This window comes from Octopus sinensis, linkage group LG2 (genome assembly GCF_006345805.1).
Source record: "Octopus sinensis linkage group LG2, ASM634580v1, whole genome shotgun sequence".
In the NCBI taxonomy this organism is placed as follows: Eukaryota; Metazoa; Mollusca; class Cephalopoda; order Octopoda; family Octopodidae; genus Octopus; species Octopus sinensis.
The window spans coordinates 148059215-148086805 of NC_042998.1; the positions used below are offsets into that span (position 1 = coordinate 148059215).

The 27591-nt window shown below is 34.4% G+C and overlaps 1 protein-coding gene across 7 annotated transcripts in view; it reads left to right on the top strand.

The window, feature by feature from the left end:
* Window positions 1-27591, top strand: part of LOC115229044 (casein kinase I) — a 258460-nt gene that overhangs the window by 225006 nt on the left and 5863 nt on the right. For 5 of the 7 annotated variants that reach the window (XM_029799472.2, XM_029799483.2, XM_029799507.2 and 2 more), the window contains 2 exons: window positions 19233-19339; window positions 20884-21979. The exons of the other annotated variants lie outside the window; for them this stretch is intronic. In XM_029799472.2, coding sequence (XP_029655332.1) covers window positions 19233-19339; window positions 20884-20932 — 156 coding nt within the window. In that variant the 3' untranslated portion in view covers window positions 20933-21979. Of the gene's footprint in view, window positions 1-19232; window positions 19340-20883; window positions 21980-27591 lie in introns of those variants that run through there. 7 annotated transcript variants of the gene reach the window in all.

Consider the following 27591-nt stretch of genomic DNA (forward strand, 5'->3'; position numbering starts at 1 on the left):
TTGAAAATATCATGATTATGACCATTTGTAAAATTTATTTTTCCTTCTCATTACCATACTAAATGTGGTCATCCAACATAGCCTTAGCTGTAAATACGTTAAACAAACTAATGAACTAGCAAATATATCATTTAATGGTTTTACTTTTGTTTTTATATAGTAATGGTGGTAGGATTGTAAAATTACCCTATAGATAATTATCTTTATTGCTATCCTCTGTAGTGTGGTTGGTGTTAGGAAGAGTATGAAGTGTGAATGCTTATACATGCATACATATACCTACACATTCGTGTGTGTGTGTGTGAAAGTTGATCTCAAAGACAGTGAGTCTTATGAAGGAGATGACAAAGGACCAAGATATTTCGTGCCTTGCTGCACTCTAGTAGACCCATCAACCACAGGAGAATTGATACTGGTGCTGGTGCCATGTAAAAAGCACCCAATACACTTTGTAAAGTGTTTGGCATTAGGAAGGGCATCTAGCCATAGAAACCATGCCAGAACAGACAATGGAAGCTAGTGCAACCCCTGGCCTTACCAGCTCCTTCCAACCCATGCCAACATGGAAAATGGATATTAAATAATGATTTGTACACGCGCAAACACTTATCTACAGGGTGCAGACAGTATTCATTTACATGATGGCTGTCACAGGAAAAAATAAAGCAGTGTTTTTAATTTTTCAGTTATATTTGCCAAATTTGGGTCAGTTTGTCTTCATCAAATGTTCTGTCAACTACACTTGATGAATCTACTTTTAACCTTAATGACAGCTTCCAAGCAACCTTGAAATTGACCACAGGCCTTTGTCATTATCGCCATTTTTAAACACCTGAAGGTCCTGGTAATCTTGGCCTTCATCTTGTCTTTTGTGTTGCAGATGGATTTGTTGGTCTCTCATTCTACTGCACCCCACACACAGAAGTCAAGGGAGTTGCAGTCAGGTGTATTGGGAGGCCAAATATCAGGTGCTGTGCAATTGAAGAAATTCTCTGACAACCAGGCCCAGAGCTTCTGACTGGTGTGGCAGGGCACAGAGTCTTGCTGCCACATGTATAGCAACCCCATAGCTACCCAACTGAACAGGGCTTCACTACGTTGCTCAGAACATTGATGTAGCTGTCTGTGTTTAGCCTGAGGCTCTTGTGGGATAACATGGTGTGACCTTCGCTACTGACGGCATTAAAAACACTAATTGTTTGCATGATTCTAGGTGTGTCCTTGGATGAAGCAGCAAATTACCTGTTGTCCTGGGAGTTGATCTTCTGGTCTTGGCAGAAATTCTTCTCATTGGAGAAGAACCACAGCATGTCTGGCTCCAGTGGGTGTTTCAGCATGTTGTATAGCTTCTAGGTGTGCTTGACTTGCTTTTCCTGCATGACCTTGGACAGAAATTGTCCCATCCTCATCTTGTATGAAAAATAGCAAATTTTCTCATGCACCACCAGCCTACAAGCTTTTCATCTACGCCTTTCTCCTGCCAATGGCCGGTATCACCTTGCTGGGATCATTGTTGATGATCTGAATTTCAGCAGCAAATTCTGGTGTTCTGATGACATTAGATCATCAGTCATAGGTTTTCCTCTCTGCTATCACCTTATTGTCAAATCTTGAATTTTCCAGTTTCTTTCAGACCTTTTCCACCATCCTTCTGCTGCTGTTGAGGACGTCTGAAATCTTGTTTGTCCTTCCAGTGCAGATTCCATGGAAGACTCCATACCTCTTCCACAAATTGGGGGTTCAAAATTCTCCATAGTCAATTATTTTGCAAAAAAATAAAGCAAAAATGTTTTTGTTTTTTTAAGTAAAAGACTGGCAATGAAAGTAAAAACAAAATATGTGTAAAATTAGCAATTGTAAATTGCAAGCAAATGCAAACAAACATAATTATAGCTATTTATGCCTGGAATAAATGAATGTTTGTTAAAACCAACCAGTGTTTCTGCTCGTCCTAGAATTCTATAGGTAAAATATTGTCATGTGCTGTACATGTAGTATTTGAAGACGGAATGAGTTTTGTATTTCTGTTTGGTAAAGGATCTAAACTTGACTGCAAACACTTTTTAAAAAAAGATACTACCAATGCATTACAGCTGGAGAGAGAGTAATAGAAAATCTACCACTTCACTTTCAGTATGGTCGGTAGCTAAAATACTCTATCAATACAAATGAGCATCTTGTGGAAGATGTTACTAAAAGCCAAACCATACAACTACATATAGAGACTGTCAGTTATGTACATCAGAGAAATTACTGATGTTATTTGCTAAAGATCCTTTATCAAACAGAAATCTTGCAGGCTTTGAGAATATACCCACTTTTTAAATATATACCCTTCTTGTATGGGGAGATCCCCTTGATGGTTTAGCCAGTGTTTGTTTATTAAACCTTCATGATATATGCTTACTTGTGTGTGTGTATGTGTGTGTGCGCACACACACCTACACAGCATTTCAAAAGTAGCTTTAGCATTATTATATTTTGCTAACAACTGAGCTCAGGCGAGCTTCTTAATGTATGTCCTCTTCTTTCTATTCCTCTCTCACAGTGCTTCACCACAGCCATCACCCCTCATCCCATCCCATACCATTCATTAAGTATCCCACCTTCATTCTGTTGACTGCCAAAACTCAGGGATTCCAGAATGGCTGATGTAATACCTTGCTACTCATATTGCCATCCATCTGGACTAACCCTAGTTACTTGAACAGGATTATCTTTTTATTGTCTCATTTATTAAAAATTTGATTATTCTTTCATGTTAATAAAGACATTTTTTCCAAAATATATAAGTGTATGTGTGTGTTTGTGCATGTGTGTGTATGCTCACATCTTCGAATTCACAATAAAACACAAAATAAAATTTTATATATTTAAATGCTGAAGGGACTTCTAGCTCATCCTCTGTGTGCAGAAGCTCTGTGTGTGTATGTGCATGTGGATGTGTATATCTGTTAGCATAAAGTTGCCTCCCTTGAGACTCAGTATTACTATCTGCATGGTAACCTCACTAGTGTTGATGCTACAAAAACAAAGGCAAAAAGCACCAGATACCTGCTGTATAGGGGTTGATAATAGGAAGAGCATCCGTGGAAACCACACCAAAGCAGATATTGGAGCACAGTACAGTTTTTGAGCCTGTCAGGTCTTGTCAAACTGTCCAAACCATGGCAGCATGGGACATGGACCCTGATGATGATGATAAATATGAATTTCTGTTGGTTTCAACAGCCACAATACAGTTGTTCAATCAATACTATGTTACCTGCTCATGAAATTAGCAATGTAATTGGCTGTGTATTTCACAGACTTATGTAACTTCACAGTAATTTTCAAGCAAAATCAGTGTGACATAGTGTATGGCAAGGCTGTACCTTTGAATTACAGGTACAAATCATTCAAAAATGATTGGTTAACCTAAGACTGCAGTAAAATAACATTTTCCCCAAATAGCTGCCAATAGGATCAAACCCGAGTTCTCATTGTTATAAAACAGTGCTCCACAGCCAGTATGTTGCGGCACACTGGTGTACCATGAGACAATGCTAGGTGTGCCACTGTGTAACCTGAGTATAATTTTTTCCCTATACTTTTCGTTATATTTTTAGTTCAGGTGTGTTGCCAAATTTTGAAAAGAATATAAGTGTACTACAAGTGAGAAAAGGTTGCAGATCACTGTTATAAAAGTAGTTCTGAATTCTTTGGCTGTGTTCTGAGTATATGTGGGGAAATTTGAGCAGCCCATTAATACAATGCAACCTAATGTATGCGACATGCTCCAAACTTTGACTGTCTCATCTGTCTCTCAGATAAAATATCATTGTCAGCATAGTCGGTTTCAGTCTTGTGTAGGGAATAAAAAGGAACATCATACTCTTGGCTTTGGCCACTTTCCATAGCAATTCAAAGATGGCTAGCTTTTTGAAAATGGTTGGGTTTTCATGTTCCAGGCTGGAAAAAAACTGGAGGTCATTTGTGTGAATGTATTATCTGTGGCCAAGAGAAAGAAACTATCTCAGCAATGTGATGTTGTCAGTTATCAGGATGGTTCAGTCTGTCCAGGTTGGTTAAGGACATCATCGGGGATAAAACCAGCTGAAGGTGGGATGGTAGAGTCCACTATCTGACAAGTGTAGCATATTGACATCAGCTACAAGTTCCGTGATGAGAATACTATTCATATTTATCAATTGCAGGAAGAATCATGTAGAAACCCAGTGGTCAGGATACTCACTGAAATGAGTTTAAGGAGCAGCACAGGCAAGGGTCACTTAACCCTTTAATATTCAGAGTACTCCATCAAATTTAATGCTTTTTGATTCCCACTGTTTTGAAGTAATCATGCTTTATCTTGTAGCTTTAAGATTTTGATGATGTGGTTGCTTATTTTTAGAATGACATTGTAGGGTAGGTGTGAAAGGCTGAATATGGCCAGTCTGAACATAAAATAAGTAGAATATTTGGGCTGGAAACAGCTGGTTTAAATACGAAAGGGTTAATCTGTGGATGCAGTTTTATCCATGGCTGAACCAAGGACAGTTTTGTTGAATGACCTGTTGTCTTTTGTTATGTATCTAGTTGAATGCGTGTGCTATTTTTGTAGAAGTGTGTTTTTTCCTCTGCTTGGTGGTTTTGTTCATGGTTGCCTGGTACACCCTTTATGCCACCCTCCCACTTGCATGCACAAATGTCCACTTACGTGTTTGTAATTCTGTGGCCTGTTCAACTACCTTTCTATGTATTAAGAACAGACATTTTTAAAAACTAGACTGGACCTGTAAGAAGTGTCATTAAGTTATTAATTCTATGTATTAACATTCAGTTGAACATATATAACAATAGGTTAACACCCCACAACTTCCCCCATCACTCTCCCCTTGTTTTAATGTACTACATTCAGTTTTCATGTTTTCCTTTTTCTTTATTCTTTTTCTTTCCCTTTTCATTTATTTGTCTTTATGTGTGTGTGTGTGTAAGTATATATATGTATTTGGAAAAAAATTATAATTACTCCAATATCTCATATATATTTATGTCTTTACATGAACATTTTTAGAAAACAAAATAAAACTTGTCAGAAGTAACATGTCTGTGCCAATGACCTTCACCTGGACAATCAGTATAATAGCATATTTATGATTAGGCTGATTAAGCACATAGTGACTACCACCCCACCTACTTTCCTCTGTCTAACCTCTCTTGGAGACTTTCCTCTCTCTTCATTTATATTTCTGTTTACTACATCAACCCACTACCTCTTCCTGCACTAAATTTCTTCAGAATTGTCTTAGCGAATACTATTTTAAGAAGCCAAAATAAGTAAAACTCCAAAGTAAACAGTAGTCCCTATTGATAATATTGTTTTCACTTTATAGTCAGTATTGAATCCTTTATTCAATGCATTTAAGTACACAGACCTATAAAATCAGCAGGTATGTAAGGTGCTATTTTAGCAACACTGAAAGGTACATTAAATTTGCTTGTATATGTGTGTGGGAGAGGGCGGGGAGAGAAAGAGAGGACTTGACTGAGCTAGACCACTGAATAGAATACTTTGGAGTATTTATTCCAGCACTCTGAGTTCAAATCCTGCAGTGGTCAACTTTAACCTTCACCCTCTTGGGTTTGATAAAAGTATTAGTCAAGTTCTTGCCCCCCCCCCCCAACTGTGTTCAGGTTTGGAGAAGGATGAGTTCTGTCAGGCTTGAAATACTTAAGACATGTTGTATGTCACAGCAGTGTCTCTACAACTGTGAAAGAGTCTCCTCTCTCCATACCATATATATATATATATGTTTGCTTAGATGAGATGCAGTTCGGTTTTGTGCCAGGTAGGAGCACCACTGATGCCATATTCCTGGTTCAATAACTGCAGGAGAAATACCTAGCTAAAGATAAACCCCTCTACATAGCTTTCGTGGACTTGGAGAAAGCCTTTGACTGGGTCCCCAGATCCCTTATCTGGTGGGCGATGCGGAAACTGGAGATTGACGAATGGTTAATAAGGGCTGTACATACCCTATACAGGGAGGCTGTCAGCAAGGTTAGGATTGGCAATAAGTATAGTGAAGAATTCCGGGTAGAAGTAGGGGTCCACCAAAGTTCAGCCTTCAGTCCCCTTTTATTCATCATAGTCCTCCAGGCAATAACAGAGGAATTCAAGACGGGTTGCCCCTGGGAGCTCCTCTATGCTGATGACTTGGCCCTCATAGCAGAATCACTACCGGAACTAGAAAAGAAATTTCAGGTGTTGAAGCAAGGATTAGAATCAAAGGGCCTTAGAGTAAATGTAGCAAAGACCAAAGTTATAGTAAGCAGAAAGGCGAACTAATCACACACACCCTCGGGCAGGTGGCCCTGCTTGATCTGTAGGAAAGTTGTAGGTAGAAACTCCATAAGATGTACCCAGTGTAAGCTATGGGCGCATAAGAGGTGCAGCAACATCAAAGGAAAATTAACTGATAAGATAGCTTTCATGTGTGGCAGATGCACAGGGGCAATACACACCACAGATACTCAGAAAACAGATTCCATCACACTCCAGGGGGAGAAACTAGAAGTAGTTGATAGGTGACCAAGTTAGTAGTGGAGGTGGATGCTCAGTGAGCGTCACCACTAGAATATAAATAACCTGGGCAAAGTTTCGAAAGCTCCTACCCCTATTGGTGACAAAAGGTCTCTCGCTCAGAGTGAAAGGTAGATTGTATGATGCATGTGTGCGAACCGCCATGCTTCATGGTAGTGAAACATGGGGGCTGCGACTGCAGAGGACATGCGTAGACTTGAAAGAAATTAAGCTAGCATGATCCGCTGGATGTGTAATGTCAGTGTGAACACAAGACAGAGTGTAAGCACCCTGAGAGAAATGCTGGACATAAGAAGCATTAGATGTGGTGTGCAAGAGAGACATTTGCACTGGTATGGTCATGTACTGCGGATGGATGAGGGGATATGTGTGAAGAAGTGCCACTCCCAAACAGTTGGAGGTATCAGGGGGGAGAGGTAGACCCAGGAAGACATGGAATGAGGTAGTCAAGCATGACCTCCGAACGTTGGGCCTCACAGAGGCAATGATGAAAGACCGAAATCTCTGGAGATATGCTGTGACTACAAAGACCTGGGCTGCTTCCTGCACCAGTTTCGCATAGCCCCAGCCCATTCAAAGTACCTTTGATTGCAGAATGACCTGCTGTGCTTACCTTGGATAGTAGAGTGACCTGCTGTGCTTGAGGAGACCTATTGAGTCAAGTACATCAACATCAAAATAAATATCAAATGGAAATTGTAGTTACGACACCTGTGCTGGCAGCATGTAAAAAGCACCATCCGAATGTGGTTGATGCCAGCGCTGGTTGACTGGCTTCTGTGCTGGTGGCATATGACCTGCTGTGCTTGAGGAGACCTATTGAGTCAAGTACATCAGCATCGAAATAAATATCAAATGGAAATAGTAGTTGTGATACCTGTGCCGGTGGCACATAAAATGCACCATCTGAATGTGGCCAATGCCAGCGCTGCCTTGACAAGCTTCTGTGCTGGTGGCACGTAAAAAGCACCAACCGATTGTGGCTGCTGCCAGCCTCCCCTGGCATCTGCTGGTGGCACGTAAAAAGCACCTACTACACTCACAGAGTGGTTGGCGTTAGGAAGGGCATCCAGCTGTAGAAACACTGCCAGATCAGACTGGAGCCTGGTGCAGCCTCCTGGCTTCCCAGACTCCAGTCAAACCGCCCAACCCGTGCAAGCACGGAAAACAGACGTTAATCGATGATGATGATGATATATATATATATATATATAGTGTACCATAGGTCTCATAGACCCAACAACAACTAATTATAATATTGTTGGTGAAATGAAACTCAGTTACCAATTTCACATTGTTTGCCAGAATTAAAGTCATCCTGTATTGGTTAGTCTGTTTCACAGTCATCACCCCTTATCACTAAACCTCTTGGTGGCATGTTATCACTTCAGGTTGAAATGATCATATTATCTTTCTCTATTTGTTTAAAGTTGTTGTTTAGCCCCAGTCCATCCCTGGTTGAGCAGAAATAGCCTGGTGATGACCTATGATCAAAACCATTCTAGCCATTATTATTTTGACCGACACCTTTCAGGTTTTTTACCAGCTTCCTTGTTCGAGGTTTCTTGGGTGGTTTACCAATAAAAGACCCACTAGTCCTAACGAATCACTTATTCTACTCACCAGGATATAACCAAACTGAAAGAATCAGTCAAAACAGGAAGTAATAGGAGGATTGTCATCAGGTCTCTACAGGCACAGAGGCTAAGGCCATCTGTGGTTACTTGATTCTGAATTTTGAGTTAGCAGCTTGGAGAGTTAGATCATCTAATACAATGTTACAACAAGGACACATGAAAGGTAGACTGGTCAATTGAGAACGACAGTTTACTAGTGCCATATAAAGCCAATGCCTAGCTCTTGCTATACCAGACCTGGACACCATAATCATGCTATATTTTATTTTATGTAGTTTTATATATTGTCTAGAATGTTGGAACTTTTTTTTTAAAGGCTAGGTGTGATATGAAGGAGATTTAACCACTATTTCTTGCAGGTTGAATGGTCATTTATGAGGACCCCTTATTGGTTCAATTATTCTTGTTGTTTGGCCCCAGGCCAGCTCCAGTCGAGCAGATCAATGATCAGAGGATTTCATGCTATAGTCTTCCTGTTATATCAGAGTCTACATTGGTCCAGTTTATCTTTCCTTTTTTGGGGGGTGATATTATTTCACTGCTACTTTTAGCAAATTTAATGTCCATGTAGTGGCTCTGTTATTGGCTGGTGAGGTTCCTTCCCCTATAGTATGTGCCTCTGTGCCAATTTTACAAACTATCATCATCATGATTATTATTATATTTCATAAAGATTGATGTAACTCTTCACAAAGGTAAATAGACAATAAGAAGAGCATGATGTGATTTGTAACAGATTGTTTATTTAATGATTTGAACAATATTTCAACAGATTGTCTTCTTCAAGTTCAAAATGTATATTTGAACTTGAAATATCATTTAAACTAAATATCATTTAAACTATGAAATAAACAATCTATTACAAATCATATCACGCTTTTCTTATTGTCTCATCATCATCATCATCATCATCATTATTATTATTATTAATGGGAACCATGGAAATTTCACAAGGAAGTCAGTATATTTGAATATCTACTTTCCCTTCTGCCAATGTCTGTGTCTGTCTGTACTCATAATACTGGTAAACATTTAAACTTACTAACAAAAAAAAAAAAAAAAAAGGCGCTGTGCCCCAGCATGGCCACAACATTTGGTCTGGAACACTTAAAAGTGTAACACCCACAGCTATTTGCCAACTAAGGTTATTTCACTTTAATTTAACTATGTATAAATGTGTCTTTTAACCCTTTCGTTACTATATTTCTGACCAAAATACACCCCTTATGTGTTTCAATTAATTTCTAACATAATCATAAATTTAGTCTGGTTTCATTAAACAACTATAACTTTTTTATTTATCAATATATTAATGTGATTTTTGGAAGATAATTTAATGAAATGTTCTCAACCAATTCTATACTATAATTTTTGTCACAAAGTGACTCTAATTGCAGGTAGATACAGGTAAATTCAACAAAATATAAAATTATCAAAATCTTGTTCAAAAATTGCTATAGAAAATGGGTTATTAGCTAATATTCAATTGGGTATACAACAAAATTTTATGATAGAATTTGTTATTCTGGGTAACTTTCTGATACCCATAATAATATTTATGGCAAAATAGTCTTAATTTCATTTAAGGTTGTGGGAAACCACAAACTATCTTTTCTTTCGCTTTGTTTACATTTAGCGTAACGGTTCGTTTCCGCCGTAATGATTTCAAATAGGCTCATTCAAAAAAGTAAAAAGAAATAGTCTAAGGCTTTACTCTCCTGGGAAAGTCTGTGGCTTGGTCCAGTTTCTTCAGAAAAATCACCGAAAGAAACAGTTTTTAAATTTTCACTCCATTCAGGTGCCAATTCATTTTCTTTATCGCTGTCGGAGCTCTCAGATTCACTGTTTTCACTTTCGGAAAATGAAACATTAGATTCATTATCAAATACCATGTGCTTTTTTTTTTTCAGTCATAGAGTTAGATTTATCAAGGTCTTCAGTAGAAAATCCTTCAAATTCTGACTCGCTGCTTGATATAATGAAATTCGTATCCATTTTTTGTCAGAATTACAAATTTTGAAAACACAATAGGAACAAATTTCGGAAAAAAATCTCCCAAAATTCACAGAATTAAAATTACACTTCAATCGTTGTACAAAACTGTAGATGAACTGTTTACGAAGTATAATCACATGTTTTCACGAATGTACTAAAGAGATTTTCTCTGATATTCTCATTTAAATATGAATAGGTAAATTTGGGCGGCTTGGTCACATGAACCAAAATTTTTTTCGGGCGGCTTTGGGCGGTTTGGTAACGAAACAGTTAATGCTTAAATTCATAGATCTTCATGATACTGTTTCATTATGTTAGACATTTTGATTGTCTTGTGATTTGAACAAATGCAGAATAATATAGACTCCCCCCCTCCACACTTGTCTTTCTATTCACTGATTCTGCTATTTTCATTTCTCTCTTTGTCTTCCCTTCTCTCTCTGTATATATCTTTTTCCATTCGGATTATTACCTCCCTTGGTGTAACACGCGGCTAAAACAATCAAACCACAGGGACAAGCAAAATAATATTGTATTAATAATAATCCTTACTCAATGTCCAAAGGCATTTTGTAAAGAGAAATCTGAACAGAACAGTTAACGATGGCCAACAACAGACAAGTGACGATGACAATAACGATAATATCAAATTTCTAATTTGAATTTTTTGATGTCAGTTAATTTTATATTTATTTCATTATTATTTTTTAATTGAAACCATCTCACCCCTGGTATTTCTATTTTATGTCATTATTCATTGCAAGTATAACTAGTGCTAATGCACATAATGAGATATATCCCACTTTTCTTCCGTTTCACAATAGAAGTGAGGTTAATGTCAACAGCTCAGTTATAGTTTCAAAGTGTTGCTGACCCTATTTTTAAAACGTTTTCCTGTATCATCACTTTGAATAAATCAATTTCTACTTTGATTTACTAAAATGCCATATTGATTGCTTGTTTGGTTAACATTTGCTTTTGTCTCACTAAGGAAGATTTATCTGTTATGCACTCTGTCATAAAATTAGCGATAAGCACAAGCTAGGTCTCAGGAGTCTCTTGAGGGAGAGAAATTGCACAGGACTTGAGAAATTTTTTATGAGTCCTCAGTTGCCAGCTAGTATACTACTATTTATGGGTGATAAATCAAAGATACTTGAGCAACTTGCATAAGGGTTTCCCAGTATAGTATAGTGATTAGGAAATGGAAGGATAATTGGAATCAAAGACTATGATCATTTAATAATTTTGTTGTAGTTACATAAGAAGTATGTGGTTTCTAGCTGAGAAGAAATGACTGATTTTGATATCTGTCATTTTACCAATAGTATTATTAATGTAATTCAGTTGAATTTTGAATGTTGAGATATTGGAAATAATTCAACACTGCCTGTATTATCTTGTTTTAAGATAGTAGTTAGAATTTTTTTTTTATGTATATGCTTTCAGTTATCTAGTCAGGTATTCTAAATATTCATATGCTAACTACTTGCCCTTTCACTCAGTATCTAATATTTGTACATATTTTATGGCTCATGACATACCTTGGCATTAATAAATCATGATTTGCTAAAAACCTCTGATAAGATTTGTAGATGCTTCAGATTTACTTTAATGACTAACATGATATTGCTACACTTATTAAGATAATGAAAGTGAGATTGTAATTAGTAACCAGAAAGTAAGCGAGAATTAAACTTACATTTTTGGCATAACAAGAAAAAGAGGTGAAGTAGAGCAGTGATAAAAAATGAAAACTGAAAATGTGTAAATCTATGTGGATCTTTTAGTCTGATTGGTTGCCATAGAAAATTGTTCTTATGATAAAGCAGGATGTTTTTCTGAAGTAAGTTGATTGATGTCTGGTGGCATGTACTGACAAAATTTAGATATATGTTGGGCTGATCAGTTTACCAAATAGGTAGACGCCACTGAAGAAGAGAAAAAACAAACAAAAAACATTGCTATGTGTGGTATAAAGTTAAAGAAGCTTCCTGTATAACTGTTGATAGATTTATTGTGGCTTACATAGTGAGCACATTCACAATGGCTATGTCCATGAAAGCTAGGTCCTTTTTGTTTTGAAGTTTAGGATGGGGCAGGGAATGATAATTAAACTAGCATGATGTACTGAAGGCATGTTGCCTGGGGTGTTGCATGCATGAATGTAACATTGTGGTTTTGATTTCCAGACTGTATGGTATGTTGTGTTCTTGAGCAAAACATTTCCATGTTGCTTCAGTGCACTCAGCCATAAATGAGTAAACTTGTGACAGACTGACACTCTATTCAGTGGGGAAATGTTGTCATCTCAGTCACTTGAGCCTTAGGAGTCTCCAAAGACTTGAGACAGTAATGTCAACAGTTGATGATGATGATGATGATAATAATATAATGTAGATAGTACAGGGGATCTTGATTATATTATTTTATTTGCTACCTCACATTCATGAGTTCAAACCCCACAAGGTTTTTATATGAAATAAGTAGTAGTGGTAATATACTTTGTTGATTAAATCAGTAATAATTCTGTAAATAATCATCATTTAGCAATGGAAGGTGTGTTGTCCTTATGCAAACCCATTTTTACCTCTGAGAAGAGGTGGCCCATATAAGTCTAGCCTCTATCCTTGGACCTGTCCAGCATGGGAGGCCCTACCAGGAGATTGCACTCAGCTGGCATAGCTCTTAGTTATTGAGGCACACAAGCCACCTTACAACTAGGAGTGGACTGAATATATTGAGAGATTTTTTTCTATGGTTTGATACTTTACCTGTCACCAATGGTCACCTGTTTCTCAGCAAAATCATATTTCTCCTTGGCCAACCATTTTTCATGGATTATTGGAATGGAACAACATCATTTCTCTGATGGTGATACTTTTCTACAGCCATAAAGTGATGTCAGGTCAAGAGTGTACTCAAACACAAGTGCTCATACATACATACATTTGTGTGTACATGTATGTGTGTGTGCACATATATTTATATGTGTGTGTGTGTGTGTGTAAACACACACATGATGGGCTTCCAAAAATATTTTTAGTAAAAAGGGTCATGTAATGTTTGGGTGACCCAAAATATGTATGATACCTGTATTAAAAATGAAGTTCTTTATAACAGGGAGATGATGAACATGTAAATTCAGTTAATACTATGAGTCCATATGTAAAAGAACTTTAGTGTGACAGTTTTATTGTTAGAAACTTGAAGCATAAACAAATCTGAAAGGATTAATTAATTATTCTTGGGAGAATGGAACAAGTACTAAAAAAAAAGTGGGATTAATTGTGTAGAAGTCAGTTTAAAATTCACTGTTTGTTAGTTTATTCTAGTATATAATATAGATCACCTTGTTTGGAAAGAATGAAGAAACAAACACAAGTGTAGTCATTTCAATATTGTTTGCTAATTTATCGTTCAATATTTATATATTTTATTTGATTAATTAATAATTAATATAAATGTTGGTTGTTTGGTTGGTTTCGCCAGTCATGTTTTACATCAAAAAGACGGAGAGAGTAAACAAAAGTTACAGAGACAACATGAGAGGTGCAGGATAAATGCACCTGCTAGTCTTGGTAGAAAGCAAGGAGTAAAAGAATGCAACACACACACAGAGTGAGAGAGAAAGAATCATAGAGACAGATGAGAAGGAAGTGGAATAAATAACAGAGTAGCTATGGGAGAAGTTATACAAATGAGAAATTTGTTTCATTTAATATTTTAAACAAATATTTTTGTTCTGAAAATGAGTATTCATTTCATCATTTTGTATAAATATCAAGAAATTTGATAAAAAGCTAACTTATAATTATGTCAATTTCCTGATATTTCCCATTGTAGCAAAAGTGTACTTCCAAAGTTGCCCATCATATGGTGACTAATACTCTGGTCTCTATAACTTTTATAAAAATTTGGGTGTTGGATTCATAACTTGAACATTAAAAATTTGCTCTTATTCCCACATATTAATTAATCTTGTAAATATTATGAATTCAGACCAGTTTCAGGTAATTTAACCTCATTATTCTTCCTGTAATATTCCTCGTAACTCAATTATCCAGTGAAAAAATATTTTTCTTAAACGTCAGTTTTTCCATGAATGAGGTTATATTGAAATATTTTTAATTCACATTGATTGTATAATATTGAGTTAGCTTAGTCCTTTCATTTGTTTTTTTGTAATCTTATACTTAATCTTGATGCCATCAGTTCTTTTTGATTCCCCTTCCCCAAAATAATTCTGTTAATGTTTGTAGAATAATCAGTACAAATTGATGTTGCAGGAAAACAAAGAGGTGTTTATATGTAATATTGGTGACTTGATTTCAAATTTACATTCATAATTTTTCTATCACATTCAAGTTTTGTGAAATCTCATTCTTGTTACTTTGTGTCTGCATTAAGATCTGTACATAGTCTTGCTTTTTTATCCCCACTGACAAACTTAATTACCATGTGACATAACTTAATTACCATTTAATATCTTGAATGGTGTCATCACATAACTTGTATAAATGCCCCAGGGATCTTCTGCTGTTTGTAGACAATATATACCAAAGGAACATATGAACAATATCATGGATGAAAGCTGCCCTAGGTTGAAGAGTTATTGAGAGTTATGGAGGTACTATATATTGCTTGTGCACTGTACAGAATTAACAGCTGTGTTCAGTAGTAAATGAAAAGCTAATGTGATATGATGCCCTTCCTAACATAAAATGGTTGGCATTACGAAGGGCATCAAGCTGTAAAAACCCTGCCAAAGCTGCTATGTATGTTATAGCCCTTCAGCTTACTAGATTCTGTCAAACTGTCCAACACATACCAGCAGGATATCAAATTATGTTGATGATTTGGTATGGTGTGAACCTAAAATTCATTTTTGTAACTTAATTTTGTAATCCAAACGTATTGTTGGTTTCACATAGAAAAATAAAATCGAAGATCAATTGCCCAAACAGCCCAAACAGTCTTAAAATTAGTGCCAAATGATGTCACAAGCCTGCTGCCAGTTCTGCGAACAGATTCGATTAGTGATATGGAAACAAAAATAGATAGCCCCTATATTTCAAATGTTGGTAGTTCCTTAGTCGGGTTAGATGACTTGATGCAGGATTTGGAATTAACAAAAGTAAAAGCCAGAGCTGCTTGATTCCAGATTTCAACTGTGACAGTTTCTTCATCCAAACACCACCATTTCCTATTTTCACCACCCTCATTTCAAGTATTCTCTGTTTTACTTAAAATTCAAAGGCATTGCTTTTTGCAGGGATACCAATAATATCAGTGGTCTGATGCAAAAGATTAGCTGTAATTATTGATCCCAAAAGTAGAGACTTTTCTTTGCACTGAAAGACAGCTCTACGTGAAACTTGGAGCTGTCTTACTGCACAATGATTTGTAAGAAAAACTTACAATACCACTAGCTTATTCTACTGGCTTTAATGAAACAGTTAAAGTTATGGAAGTATTGTTAAAGTTCATCAAATACAAGGAGCATACATAGAATATTTGTGGTACCTTAAAAGTTCTGGCATTGCTTCTTGGTTTACACAACTTGTCTATGGAATAGCAGAAATGATGATAAATCCTTATAAAAAAAACAACAAAAAAAACAGTTGGACATCTAGGAGTGAACAAGTTGTTGGTGGATATAATGTTTAACAACGCAGTATTGGTTAATTGTCTGAAAGTATATCTTTTTTTTTATTCCACATTAAACTTGCTTTTTTTGAAGAGTATGGATTGTCAAGGTAATAGTTTTCAATAGTTAAAAGACAAAGTTAAGAGCTGGAGTTTTTACTGGATTGTAGATCCATAGTGTCATTTATAACTCCTTGTTGTCAGATAGAACTAAATGCATCTTAATTTCCTTTGGGAACCAGAGCTGAAAACTACTATCAGATGTTGCAATTTGTACATTCTCACCTTGACTTTTTCTGTACCACCCTGAGATTTGTATGTAATTATGAGCATGGTGAACATTTCTACAAGCTGATCTTTGTTATAGAAAGGAGATATCAAAAGAAATTCCAATTGAAGTATGATTGATGATTATTGCTGGTTCCTTCAGAAAAAGAATTCTTCATCCTGCAAAAGAATCTACAGCAAAGTTTCACTTCTAACAAGGATTTTCATTTTGATAATAAGTTAATGTGGACATCAATGATTGGGTGCAGAGGCAGGTAACTCTGCCAGTGAAATACACCAGTCTGTCCCAAGTCAGAAGGAAGGTGGAATAATAAATCCCGTTAACATAATTTGAGTATGACTAACATGAAAAAAAACAAAACAAAAAAAACGACGTGGCACAGAAGTAATATTGTCTGTTTATATAGTAGGTACCAGTGATGTTATAAGAATCATTGATTTAGTGGTAAATGGTACTTCCCATGTCTCCATAACAGACAAAAAGTTGAAGTTTGTTGCATAGTGTTATCTATTAAAGTTGTGTGAAAATGATTGCTATTCATTGTAAATTTCTTGAAAATTCCATAGTAATCATCTTCTACATTTTGACTTATATTTGTTTGTGTGTGCACATGTATTGAGACTATATACACCATTTGAATAGCTTCTGCTAGTGTTTAGTTATCTTTATTATTATTATAGTGAGGATTAGTATTATTATTAAGAGATTCTTTCCTCTTTAAAAGAATAAATTTATGCAAGAATGATAATTGCGTTAGTATACAAGTCTGCAAATACATCACATCTCCAGTTGCTTTAATTTTGTCATCTGGAGTGATCTATCTTTCCTAGTTTTACTTTTTTATATGAGATCTTTTTCTGTCAGCACACTGCTCTTGTTCATTGGACAAATGTAGTTTTATGGTTATATCAATGCAATTATTTACTATGTAGCATCACAGACCTCTACATATTCACTTGACTTGCTAGAAATAACTATCAATTCCACCTTCAAACTATGCCACCCTACTGTCTTAGAATAGGACATATTCCAGTCTAGAATGCATTTTTTCCTGATCCTCAAAAAAGAAAGGATGTGATAGTCATAGCTGGAATACCTTTAATCATAGCCCTTTTTGATCATGTCTGACTTGGGGCTAAACAATGACAATATTTTTTGCATTTGTTTCCACATTATAGAGAAACCCTTTGCTATTGAGAGAGGGGTATCATTATTCAGAACTTCTTCCATTCTTTTCTCTTTTACTGTAACTACTGCTATTCTTCCATTAGTATTACCACCAACACTCTTTTAAAACTTACTTTGATGTATAAAGACAAACATGCAGGTTGTATTAGAATGGGAACTCCAAAATATAGTTTGAAGCTATGTACATAAAATATGTATAGAAAATGAAATTATGTAATTGAAGTTCTTTAATGTTTAAAGTGATGTTCCAGAATCTTATTTTGTGGAGTTTCTCTTTTTGGTGTGTGATGTTTTTCTGGGGTGGTGGAGACAAAACATTTGTACATTTACATGTCATTGGAGGTCATTCATGTTGTTTTGAATTGTAACTATCTTTGATATCTTTCTTTCTTTTTTGTTTTGTTTCTCTTTTTTTCACTGAGCCTTGTCTTATAGCATTATAATTTTAACCTCTTTAGAAAAATTATATTGAAAATATTGATGTAGTTTCTATTCACTCAAAGGTGAGAAGCAGATGTTTTATCAGCAAATATATAGTCAGATTCTTTAGCCTATCATTCTTATGTGAACTTTTGAGGTTAAAACAAATTCACAGTGCAAAAATATTTTGCAGGAAGTATTTTCTTTCAGAATGTGCTAAAACTAATCTAGTTTGAGCTTTTCTGCAATATATAATAAGTTACTTAATCTTGTTTTTTATTGACCAGCAGGCTGATCATGTTTGTCTCTTAATTATACCAATATTCTTCTGTTATTGCTTGGAATTAGTCCTTTCAAGACATCACTTACAGCACTTTAAGCTCTGAAGCAGTATTCCTTCTTTGACCTCATCTATTACCTTTATCTAGGCTGTAGATTTGCTCATTTTTTTTTTTTCAAGTAATGTTATTTGAAAAAAAAAAATTTAATCAAAAAAACAAAACCAATCTCTGATCATTTGTGGAATGTTTAGAGTTTCAGGAATATTATTAGTCATCTTAGTGTAGTTTTTCAGAACAGCTAATAATATTTTATTAGTAGGAAACCAAGGAACTATTTTTAATGTGGTTTTCACTCCTCTCTAACAAAACGTAATCTTTAAAGGTATACCTAGAGTGTGAAAGAAAGGGAATTCATTTTTTTTTTAAACTCTTGTTCAATTTTATCCTTTGACTTCTCTAATTTGAAACCAAAAATTATAGCTATCATCCTTGTGATATTTTCATGTCTTGCTAGTTGTGTTATTTTATCATCATTGATTAAAATAATTATGTTTGTTTTAGTTATAATCACTTTCATATTACTATTTAAATGCAGTGGAACCTCGGTTTGCTACCACCCCTCTTCATGAACAAAATCAATTTACAAACAATTTTTTTAACATAAAATGTTTCAGGTAATGAATAGTCTCTTAAGTAATGAACACATAATCAACAACAGTTGGCAACAAGCTGCAGAGTATCAGTGGGAGAGTGTCAGCTGCTGTCTAACTTACACTGAGTGCACATCTCTGCTCCAATTTGCAATGCCTTTGCTTGAATTTCCGATGGGAAAAATAGTTTTGGTTTACAAGCATTTGGGGTGATGAATGGCCTTCAGGAACGAATTAAATTTGTAAACTGAGGTTCAACTGTATTGCCTTAATTCTAAAAAACAATTTATTTATATATAAAAGCATTTCTTAACTTGTATAATTTTTTTATTTTAAGTTGTTAGATAAACACATTTTTATAAATTTTGATTAAAGAACTAACTTCCTTTAAACCTTTTTAAAAAGAGTTATTTCAAAAAGCAAGAGAACAAAATATATTGTTCAATCATTTAAACAATTGTTTTGCCAGACACCAAAACTGTATTTCGTTGTAATGTTGGTTAAATGGTTTTATTCTTGTTTTCTTTTTATTTGAAGGTGGTAAGTTCTACAAATGGGGAATTAGCCCCAGATGATCCCACTGCTTATTCTAACACACCAATTGCAGTACAGGCTGCGGATGTTGAAGTTGTTGATGAAACAAAGTATGTTGATTTATCTGTTGAACTATTTTATTTATTTATTTATTCAAATTTTATTTTAGGATATCTCAACTTTCTCTGAATCTAAACAAGAACTTTTGAAATCAAGCCCGAAACTTATCTAAGTCACAGGAGAATGAGGATGTAAATTTTTATATTGTGTAGTTCAGTGGTTCCCAGAGTGGGTCATACTGCCCCCTTGAGGGCAGTGGAAAGCTCCAGGGGGACATTGAAGAAAAGTGAGGAGATTATTGGATGGCTAAAAAGCGGAACATTGGATGTAAAAAAAACAAAATAAATTAATGGGTTAATTAGGTTAAGTTTTGTGAAATGCAGTTGTTTTGAATTTTCTGCAGAAAATCGTCTGTGTTTGGTGGTGAGTGGGGATGGGCACTAAAAATGTGGCCTGGGTGCCAAGGGGCAGCAGCCTGAAAATGTTTGGGAACCACTGGTCTAATTCTTTCTGATAATAATGGATAGAGAAAATTTAAAGGGTTGCTTTTTTATAATGGTTGTCATATTTACAAAAAATGTAGGTTCAACTTTCATGGACACTTGCCACCCAGGAATTTTTTAACCTAATATTCTGTATGCTATTATTTATAGTTTTACCTACTTCAAATTCCATCATTAAATTTAAAATACACACACACCCACACCTTTCTGAAAGGTAAGCTCAGTTTTGCAACAAATAACTGAAATTTTGTGATGAAAGTAAATGTCTTAACAACGTTGAGGTCAAGTTTCTAGTTGTAGTTTGCATAGCAATTATAATTTCTCATTTCCAAAATATTTTTAAATACTTTCCTAGGAGTTTTCTGCATGTCAGACTGTTTAACTTAAATTTATTATATCATAAATGACTTCTGGGTTAGAAAAGAGATTGTAATTTAGTACTTTCTCTTATTTAACAAAACACAAACAATAGTGATATTGGATTTGTTTGATCTTATTTGGACTAGGCCTTCCTAAGGACCACACTATAGGTTCGTATGCTCAAGAAGCAGAGAAATTTTGCAAGGTGAAAAATGATTGCTGTCAGGCTCATCTCATGGAGGGGAGCCTTTTGAAATTCAAGGGGCCTACAAGGTGTTTTTAATGGACCATTCTTTGGCTCTATGAGCAGCCTAGGACCAATGCTCAAATAAAAGTCCCTGTTAATAAGTTTTCATTTAAAAGGTTTGACTCTAAACACCACAAAATTCTTTAATTTATTATTAACCTATTGAAATTTCATGTGTTCTGTGATGTTGACATTAACTGTTCTTAGTATACGTGACATATTAAGAATGAGGTGGGAAGCTCAGAGGGCAAAGACATTTTGGGACAATTCTCTGTGTAGTATTAAAAATTGATGCTGCCATCCATTTTGATGATTGGGTGATTAAAAGTAGGAAGGCCTTAACTTGTTAAAACATGAGTTAATTATTAAAATTTTTGAAAGCCACCCTGTGCATTCTGTTACAAGAAAATGGTAATAAAAGCAATTTTATAAAATATTTAAAACACACCCCTAAATGCCTATTTATGCTATTTTGTTGTTACAGGTGCTGTTTCTTCCGACGACGTAAGAAAAAGAAGAACAGACAAAGCTAAGGCCAAGTGTGTAGTTATGTGTCTACAAATCCCTGTTAAAAATGTACAGTTCATGAATGATCAGAGCAACCTTCGCATCTTTTCTCTACATCTTCCTCACTTATTATTTTTGGTATTGTAGCAATAGCAGACACTGGAATTTCTTCTGTTGGCCCTGAACATTGTGTATAGACATAATCTTTGGATTGGATCAGGGGCCTTATCTTTCTACTGACTTATTAACAGTGGACTAATTGCTCAGGCACCCATGCACTTAATTACACACATACACACACACTACAGTTGATTGCTGTGATGTGTTGTTATTCAACATATGCATTAGTTTTATAATTTTATCAACATAGAAATACTCTAACTGGCTTCCATTTTTTTTTAACTTAAAGAAATGTTGTTATTATTATCATTATTATTATTATTCCTTCCCTCAAATGTTCATTGCTTTATATCAACTTGAAAACAAAAAGTTATTTGTTAGTTTATAAATCTATCGTAACTGATGCAGCAATAAACTTCAGTATTTGTATCATCTTTAAAGATATACATTCCTAGGGAGGGACGGTTTTCCTTGCACATATGTGTGTGTGCGTGTGTGTGCAAGTGTACATATGTATCTTGGCATGTGTGTGTGTGTGTATATGTGTATACGTACATATGTATATATTTACATGTGTGCGTGCATATATATATATATATATATACATACACTGCAGGCGTATATGTGTGTGTACATATGTATGCATTTTTTTATAAACTTATTCCTGCAAATTCTTGATTGCTCTTCCTATTTTCATTCTCTCATCTCATTTATGGTAGTTAATCAATCCAACTCATTTGTGTATGTGACTTGTAATTATGTTTCTTGAGGCTTACAGTAAATACTGATAAAGTCCTTAAACATGCTGAAGGTTTCTCTTAGCTGTCAAGGGTATTTTCATATTTTCTTACATTTGCTAAAACTTAGTCTACCTTTAGTATTGAATGGGTAAATGTCCTATATGCACACATGTTATGATTATCACTTGCATTGACAGACATTAAAATAATCATTCATCTATATATATATATATATATATATATATATATATAATATATATATATATATAAATATATATATACACATACATACATACATACATACACACACACATATACAGCACGTACATGTCTGCTAATGAGAAGTAGTGTGAAACCTTATCGTTACTTTCACAAGTTAATCCAGCATGTTAATAAGTGTTGGAGATGTGAGATCCATAGGGGACAGTGAAAAAATTGCTGAAATATTTTGGCAGATGGTAACTAGGTACCTTCTTATTATTATGTCCTTGTTGTTTTTAACAATTAACCTTTGTTGCTGCTGCTGTTGCTCTTCATTAGAGTGAGAAAGAACTCTTTAAGGAGAAAAGACATGCAAATGTTATCTGGCCTGTCCTCACCATGCTAGAAATTTGTCCCATTGTATGGACTTATAATACTTGACAGCAGGTGGGATATACCATTCTATGCAACTAGTTGTGGACTGCAATTTTTACTCAGAAACGATTATGTGACAGTGGCTCATTGCACTGTGTGTGTGTGTGTATGTGTGTGTGAGGGAGAGATGGAGGTGAGAGAGAAGAAGAGATAAAAAGGAGAGAGAGAGAAACAAAGATTTTATTGCAAGCGGTATACTTGATCAGGCCTGATTTTAATTTGCTTAGAGGTTTGTGGGATCTTTAGGGACCTCCACATTATTTTTATATTTAAAAGGCGAAAAACAAAACATGAAATGGAAAACATGAAGACAACAAACTCTAAGAAAACATTTTAATTCTGTATCAGATGCCTATCATCATTACCTGATCCCATCCATGTCATTTTCTTCTCTATATATGTATATGTGTATATTCTCTAAACACACACACACACACACACACTCTTTTGTCTATATTAGAGAGAATGAGTCTGAAAGGAAACTTGTCTAATAGTTGCTTCATATCTCTCCTGGTGTTGTTTTATTTACTTAATTGTTGTATTGGGAGGTGTAATGGGGGTGGGAGATAATCTATACCCAACTTTCTACTAATCTTTCTATAATTATTTCATCAGTTCATATCTCATAATATTGTCCTATATTACTTTTTTTGCTTCATACTTCTAATCTAAGTAGCAGAAAGAAGAAACTCCTTGCCACCATCATAATTTTTTTGTTCAAACTTATCTGGTCTATTTAACAATATCTATCTATCAGAATGATCTGCACTGAGCCACTTTTGTTTGCTTCTCTTCCAGAAAATAATGTCTTTCTTACATATTTTAGTTGACATTAACTAACTTTTATCTGTAACTTTATTTCAACTGCTTAGATCTGGCAGACTTTTCCTTTAGATAATGAAACCTAACATTCTACATTTTAGATGTGCCACTTTGCTCAATAAGTGTTGTTATATCTTTTAAAAAGACAGTTTTTCTCTACTAAATAGGTACATAGTTCCCTTTTTCCTTTTTGTATTTTTGAATAAGTAGTGAGTTTAGATGCTTTTCAATAAAGAAATATAGTTTTAGATTTTATCTGATATTCAGTGCAATTTTATAACAAATTAGTAAGACATGAAATTTTCTTTTTTCTCACATGCATTCATTCACTCTTTCACATGATATATGCAAAATGTAAACTTTACAACAAATAAATGAAAATTTATATTGATTGCTTGAGTAAGTAGGATATTGTATTATTATCTCATCAATATTTCATTATTATTATTATTATAATTATTATTATTATTATTATTATTATTATTATAGTTTGTATATTAAAAATATTTATTCCATAAATATTGTAGAGGAGAAGATAATATTTTATAAGCTGCTTAAAAATACATGGCACATATTTTATTTTTAAATTCTTTGATAGTGCTACCAGCAAGTTGTGTTATAACTATGAGGAAAGTGCATTTTAAATGCCATGTTTCTGGGGCTTGCACAAAGAAATTTTTTTTTTCTTAAAAAAAAAAGAAACAAAAATTTAGAATTCATTAATTGGGCTACATTTTGTTGCATATCCTTGGTGTTCTCTTGACTTAGGGTGGTGCAGTAACAAATAAACTTAAGGAGTTTCAGAGTAAAATACTAATAAAGTATATTTTTAAGTATTTGAGTAATTAAATCTATGAATGTGAGAAACACCTTATCATTAAGATTGTATTGCTTTTCCATCCCTAAAGAGAATACTATTTTCATATTCTGTGTGTGTGCACACGCGTGCACACACACACATGCTTCATGGTTGATATGATTTAAAGTCAGTTGTTGAGTTTATGTGTTTTGAAAAGAAGCATTTATATATCCAACTTAGACCTACACACATAAATAAATAAATATGTAAAGGTGTATGTTATGTTTGTATGTAATTGGGAACAGCCTTTTGTTTATGAAATATCAGATGAGACATCAACTCTTTTAGTTTGGAGGAATTTTGAGGTTTCAATTGTAGGAAAAAATTTCTAAATATTTCAATGTCATTTAAGCTTTTGTTATTCCTGAGCATAGAATCTTTTACTAATTAAATTGGTAAAAAAGACAATATTCAGCCTTTTATCTAGATACTGCTTCTTGTGTGTGTGTGCATGCGTGTGTGTGTGTGTGCGTGCGTGTGTGTGCATGCGTGCTTCTGCTCCTCCTCTCACACTGGATTTCTTTAAATCCTCAGTGAGAGAGCCTGTTATACTCTATTTACCAGTTTGCTAAAGAATATTAACCATATTATTATTGCTAATATATTTCATAATACATCATCTTCATTGTTATTAGATTTCTTTCTCCTTTTTGCCATGAAAAAATTCAAATGTTATTCCTTTAACTCTGTTGCTTTCAGCTGTATGTTAACACTGCATGTTAAACAGTTTGTATGTTAACATTTTGGATAGACCCATAATTACATATCTGTCATAGTTTGTTTTGTGTTTTCTTATTAGCATAGAAATAATTCTCTCCCCCTCCCTGGTATACAAACTCTACTTGTGGTTAAATGTATTTGAGAAAAACATGAGAGTAAGAGAAAGAAAACTATTAGCTTTCTCTAAAGTCTAATTAAATATGGTACAATGTTTCTAAACACATGAGTTCATTTGTAAGGTACATATCGTTTAAATCTTTCATGTTCAATTGAATTTCATGGTTAGACATTGTTTGTACAGTATTTACCGGAGTCTGGTGATATATGATGATAGCAAGCCACTCATGAATCTACTGCCCTCTCTATCTCTCATACAAATTAATTAGTCCTATATTTCAACAACCAAGGCCAGCTCTTATTGCTCTAAACAAAGCAGAACAAGAAAGCTGGGATGGATAGATTAATTGTGCCAATATATTTACTTTTGAGCTTCCAACATTGCTCCAGTTTAACAGAGGAAAAGTAGATTCTGCTGGTTAAATTTATCTAAATGGAAGTTGTTCTTTGTCTTCCTACTGATTGCAAATGCATGCATGCATGCAAACATACATATATATAATGATTGGTATATATTTGCCGTAGCAATGAATTAGTGTGTTATAATTATATCAATATAATATTTCTCACTTCTGATCTCTTTAAAGAATAATTTGCAAATAATAGTTTAAATAACTTTTATCCGCTGATACATAATCTACACACACTAATAATTTGTCTTTTTGGAGCCATTTTTACCTTCCAAAATCTGATTTAAGTTTTCTCTCAATTTCTCAAATTTGGTATGTTTCTTGTTTCAAAAACTCACTCTATCAGGTACCTAAAGAAAAAAACCTCACTTCAATTTAAAGTTTTCCAATTGTCTTTCTTCAACATTCACAAGACTTGTGTGATGGTTAGTGTCTATTTGTCCATGCTAACTTTTTCATCCATCCATTTACCAGTCCATCCATTAAATCTAAAAATGATAAAAACATCATTTTTTTTAATAAATAAATATATATATATAAGAAATTAAGAAAAATTCACTCCAAAAATATTTTCTTTGGTTCATTTTGGAAAAATTTTTCAGTTTAATTTTCTTTAAATCTTGTGAAGTATTTTAATTTCATTTCTCCATCCCTCTTTCTAACTTAGATTTTTAGTTCCTTGTATTCTTTGATTCAATGGTTGGACCAGTTTGTTAACATTTTTACTCTAGTTCATCACTTAGCTAACATTAACAATAACTTTTAATTTATATTATGAAGTACTTCATAGCACTAGCATTATATTGTGGGAGGTATGTATATTATATATGTGGATGGGCCCATACACACACACATACACACTCACCTAAATAAAACAAGCTGTTTTGACTTGTTGGGATCATTTCACTTCTGTCAGTAATGCTTTTGGGTTATGCATAATCCCATCCCTACCTTCCCAATAAATCTAAACTTCTCACACACACACACACTACCATTTCCCCCCTTTTGTCACTAAAATAGATTAATGTAATACTTCTGTGTATCACAGTAGAACTAGTGTAAACACATTCACTACATGGAATTTACTGATCCATGTTGTAACGGTTATTCTGTAAATGAGTGATGGCAGTAGTTGTGATTTCAACTGCCTGTGCAAAACACTTCAGATGGTTTTATGTTTTACATATAAATGTTTGTAAATGCTAAGTGTTTGTGTTTAGTGAACAATTGCTATCTTCATCACTATTCTCACAGTGGATTATCACCTCTTCTGTATTTCTTCAGCTAACGTTCTAACCTCACATTCATCTTTAGTTTCATCTCTCTCTCTTTCTCTGTTTGTGTGTGTGTGTGTCTGTCTGTATTCAATCTATGGCATTTTTCTTGACTGCTGCAATTTTTATTTATCGTTTTTGTTTTTTGTTAATTTTAATTTATTTTTTTTACTGCTGAAATGAACTTTGGAGTGTATGTGTGTGTGTGGGGGGGGATTGTGGAGGTAGTTCAGTATATGCCTAAAATCTAACCATCTAATTAATTCAGGCTGTGAGTGTTCTAATTCCTGCTCAACTTTGGCTAACACGATATCTGAACTAACATTGCACTGCTCCATTTACATTATAACCTGTTTGCCCCCCACCTCTTTTCCTTGTCTACTTTGAAAAAGAAACAGCTCTTATCTGGATTATTAATTGCAACTGCATCATTAACATTCATTCCTGGAACCCCTGGTTTTCATTTTGACTTTTAACTTGGTCTATAAACGGGTATACACCAGTTCATTCTCCCTAAACATTTCATGTTTTTCTTTTTGATTTTAACTATTGTTCTGTGCTTTTACTTTTGTTCTTCTATTCTTCCTTCATTCTTGAGGAGTACTGCTCCTGCTCAGATTTTAAATAGATTATTTTAATTTTTTTGTTTTGTTTTTTCATCCATCTGCTTTCATTCCATTGTTGTGATTATACAATAGTTTCATAAGCTTTCTAGTTTCTATTTGTTCTTAAGTAAATCATTAAAATGGTGAAACTATTTTTCGTTTTTTAAATATGGATCTTCTATTGTACATATATAGTGTATTTTGTAGAGAGGTTGTGTTTCTTTTGTTCTAATCTCAAGAATTAAAAAATATTTGAAGACATTAAAAGTGTGTGTGTATTTGTGTGGTTGTATGAAAATAAAACTAAAGAAACTCAATTTACTCTGTGAGGTTCCAGTGATGCTACAAGAAATTGTATGTTCTCCTTAGTTTGAAGTGGGTT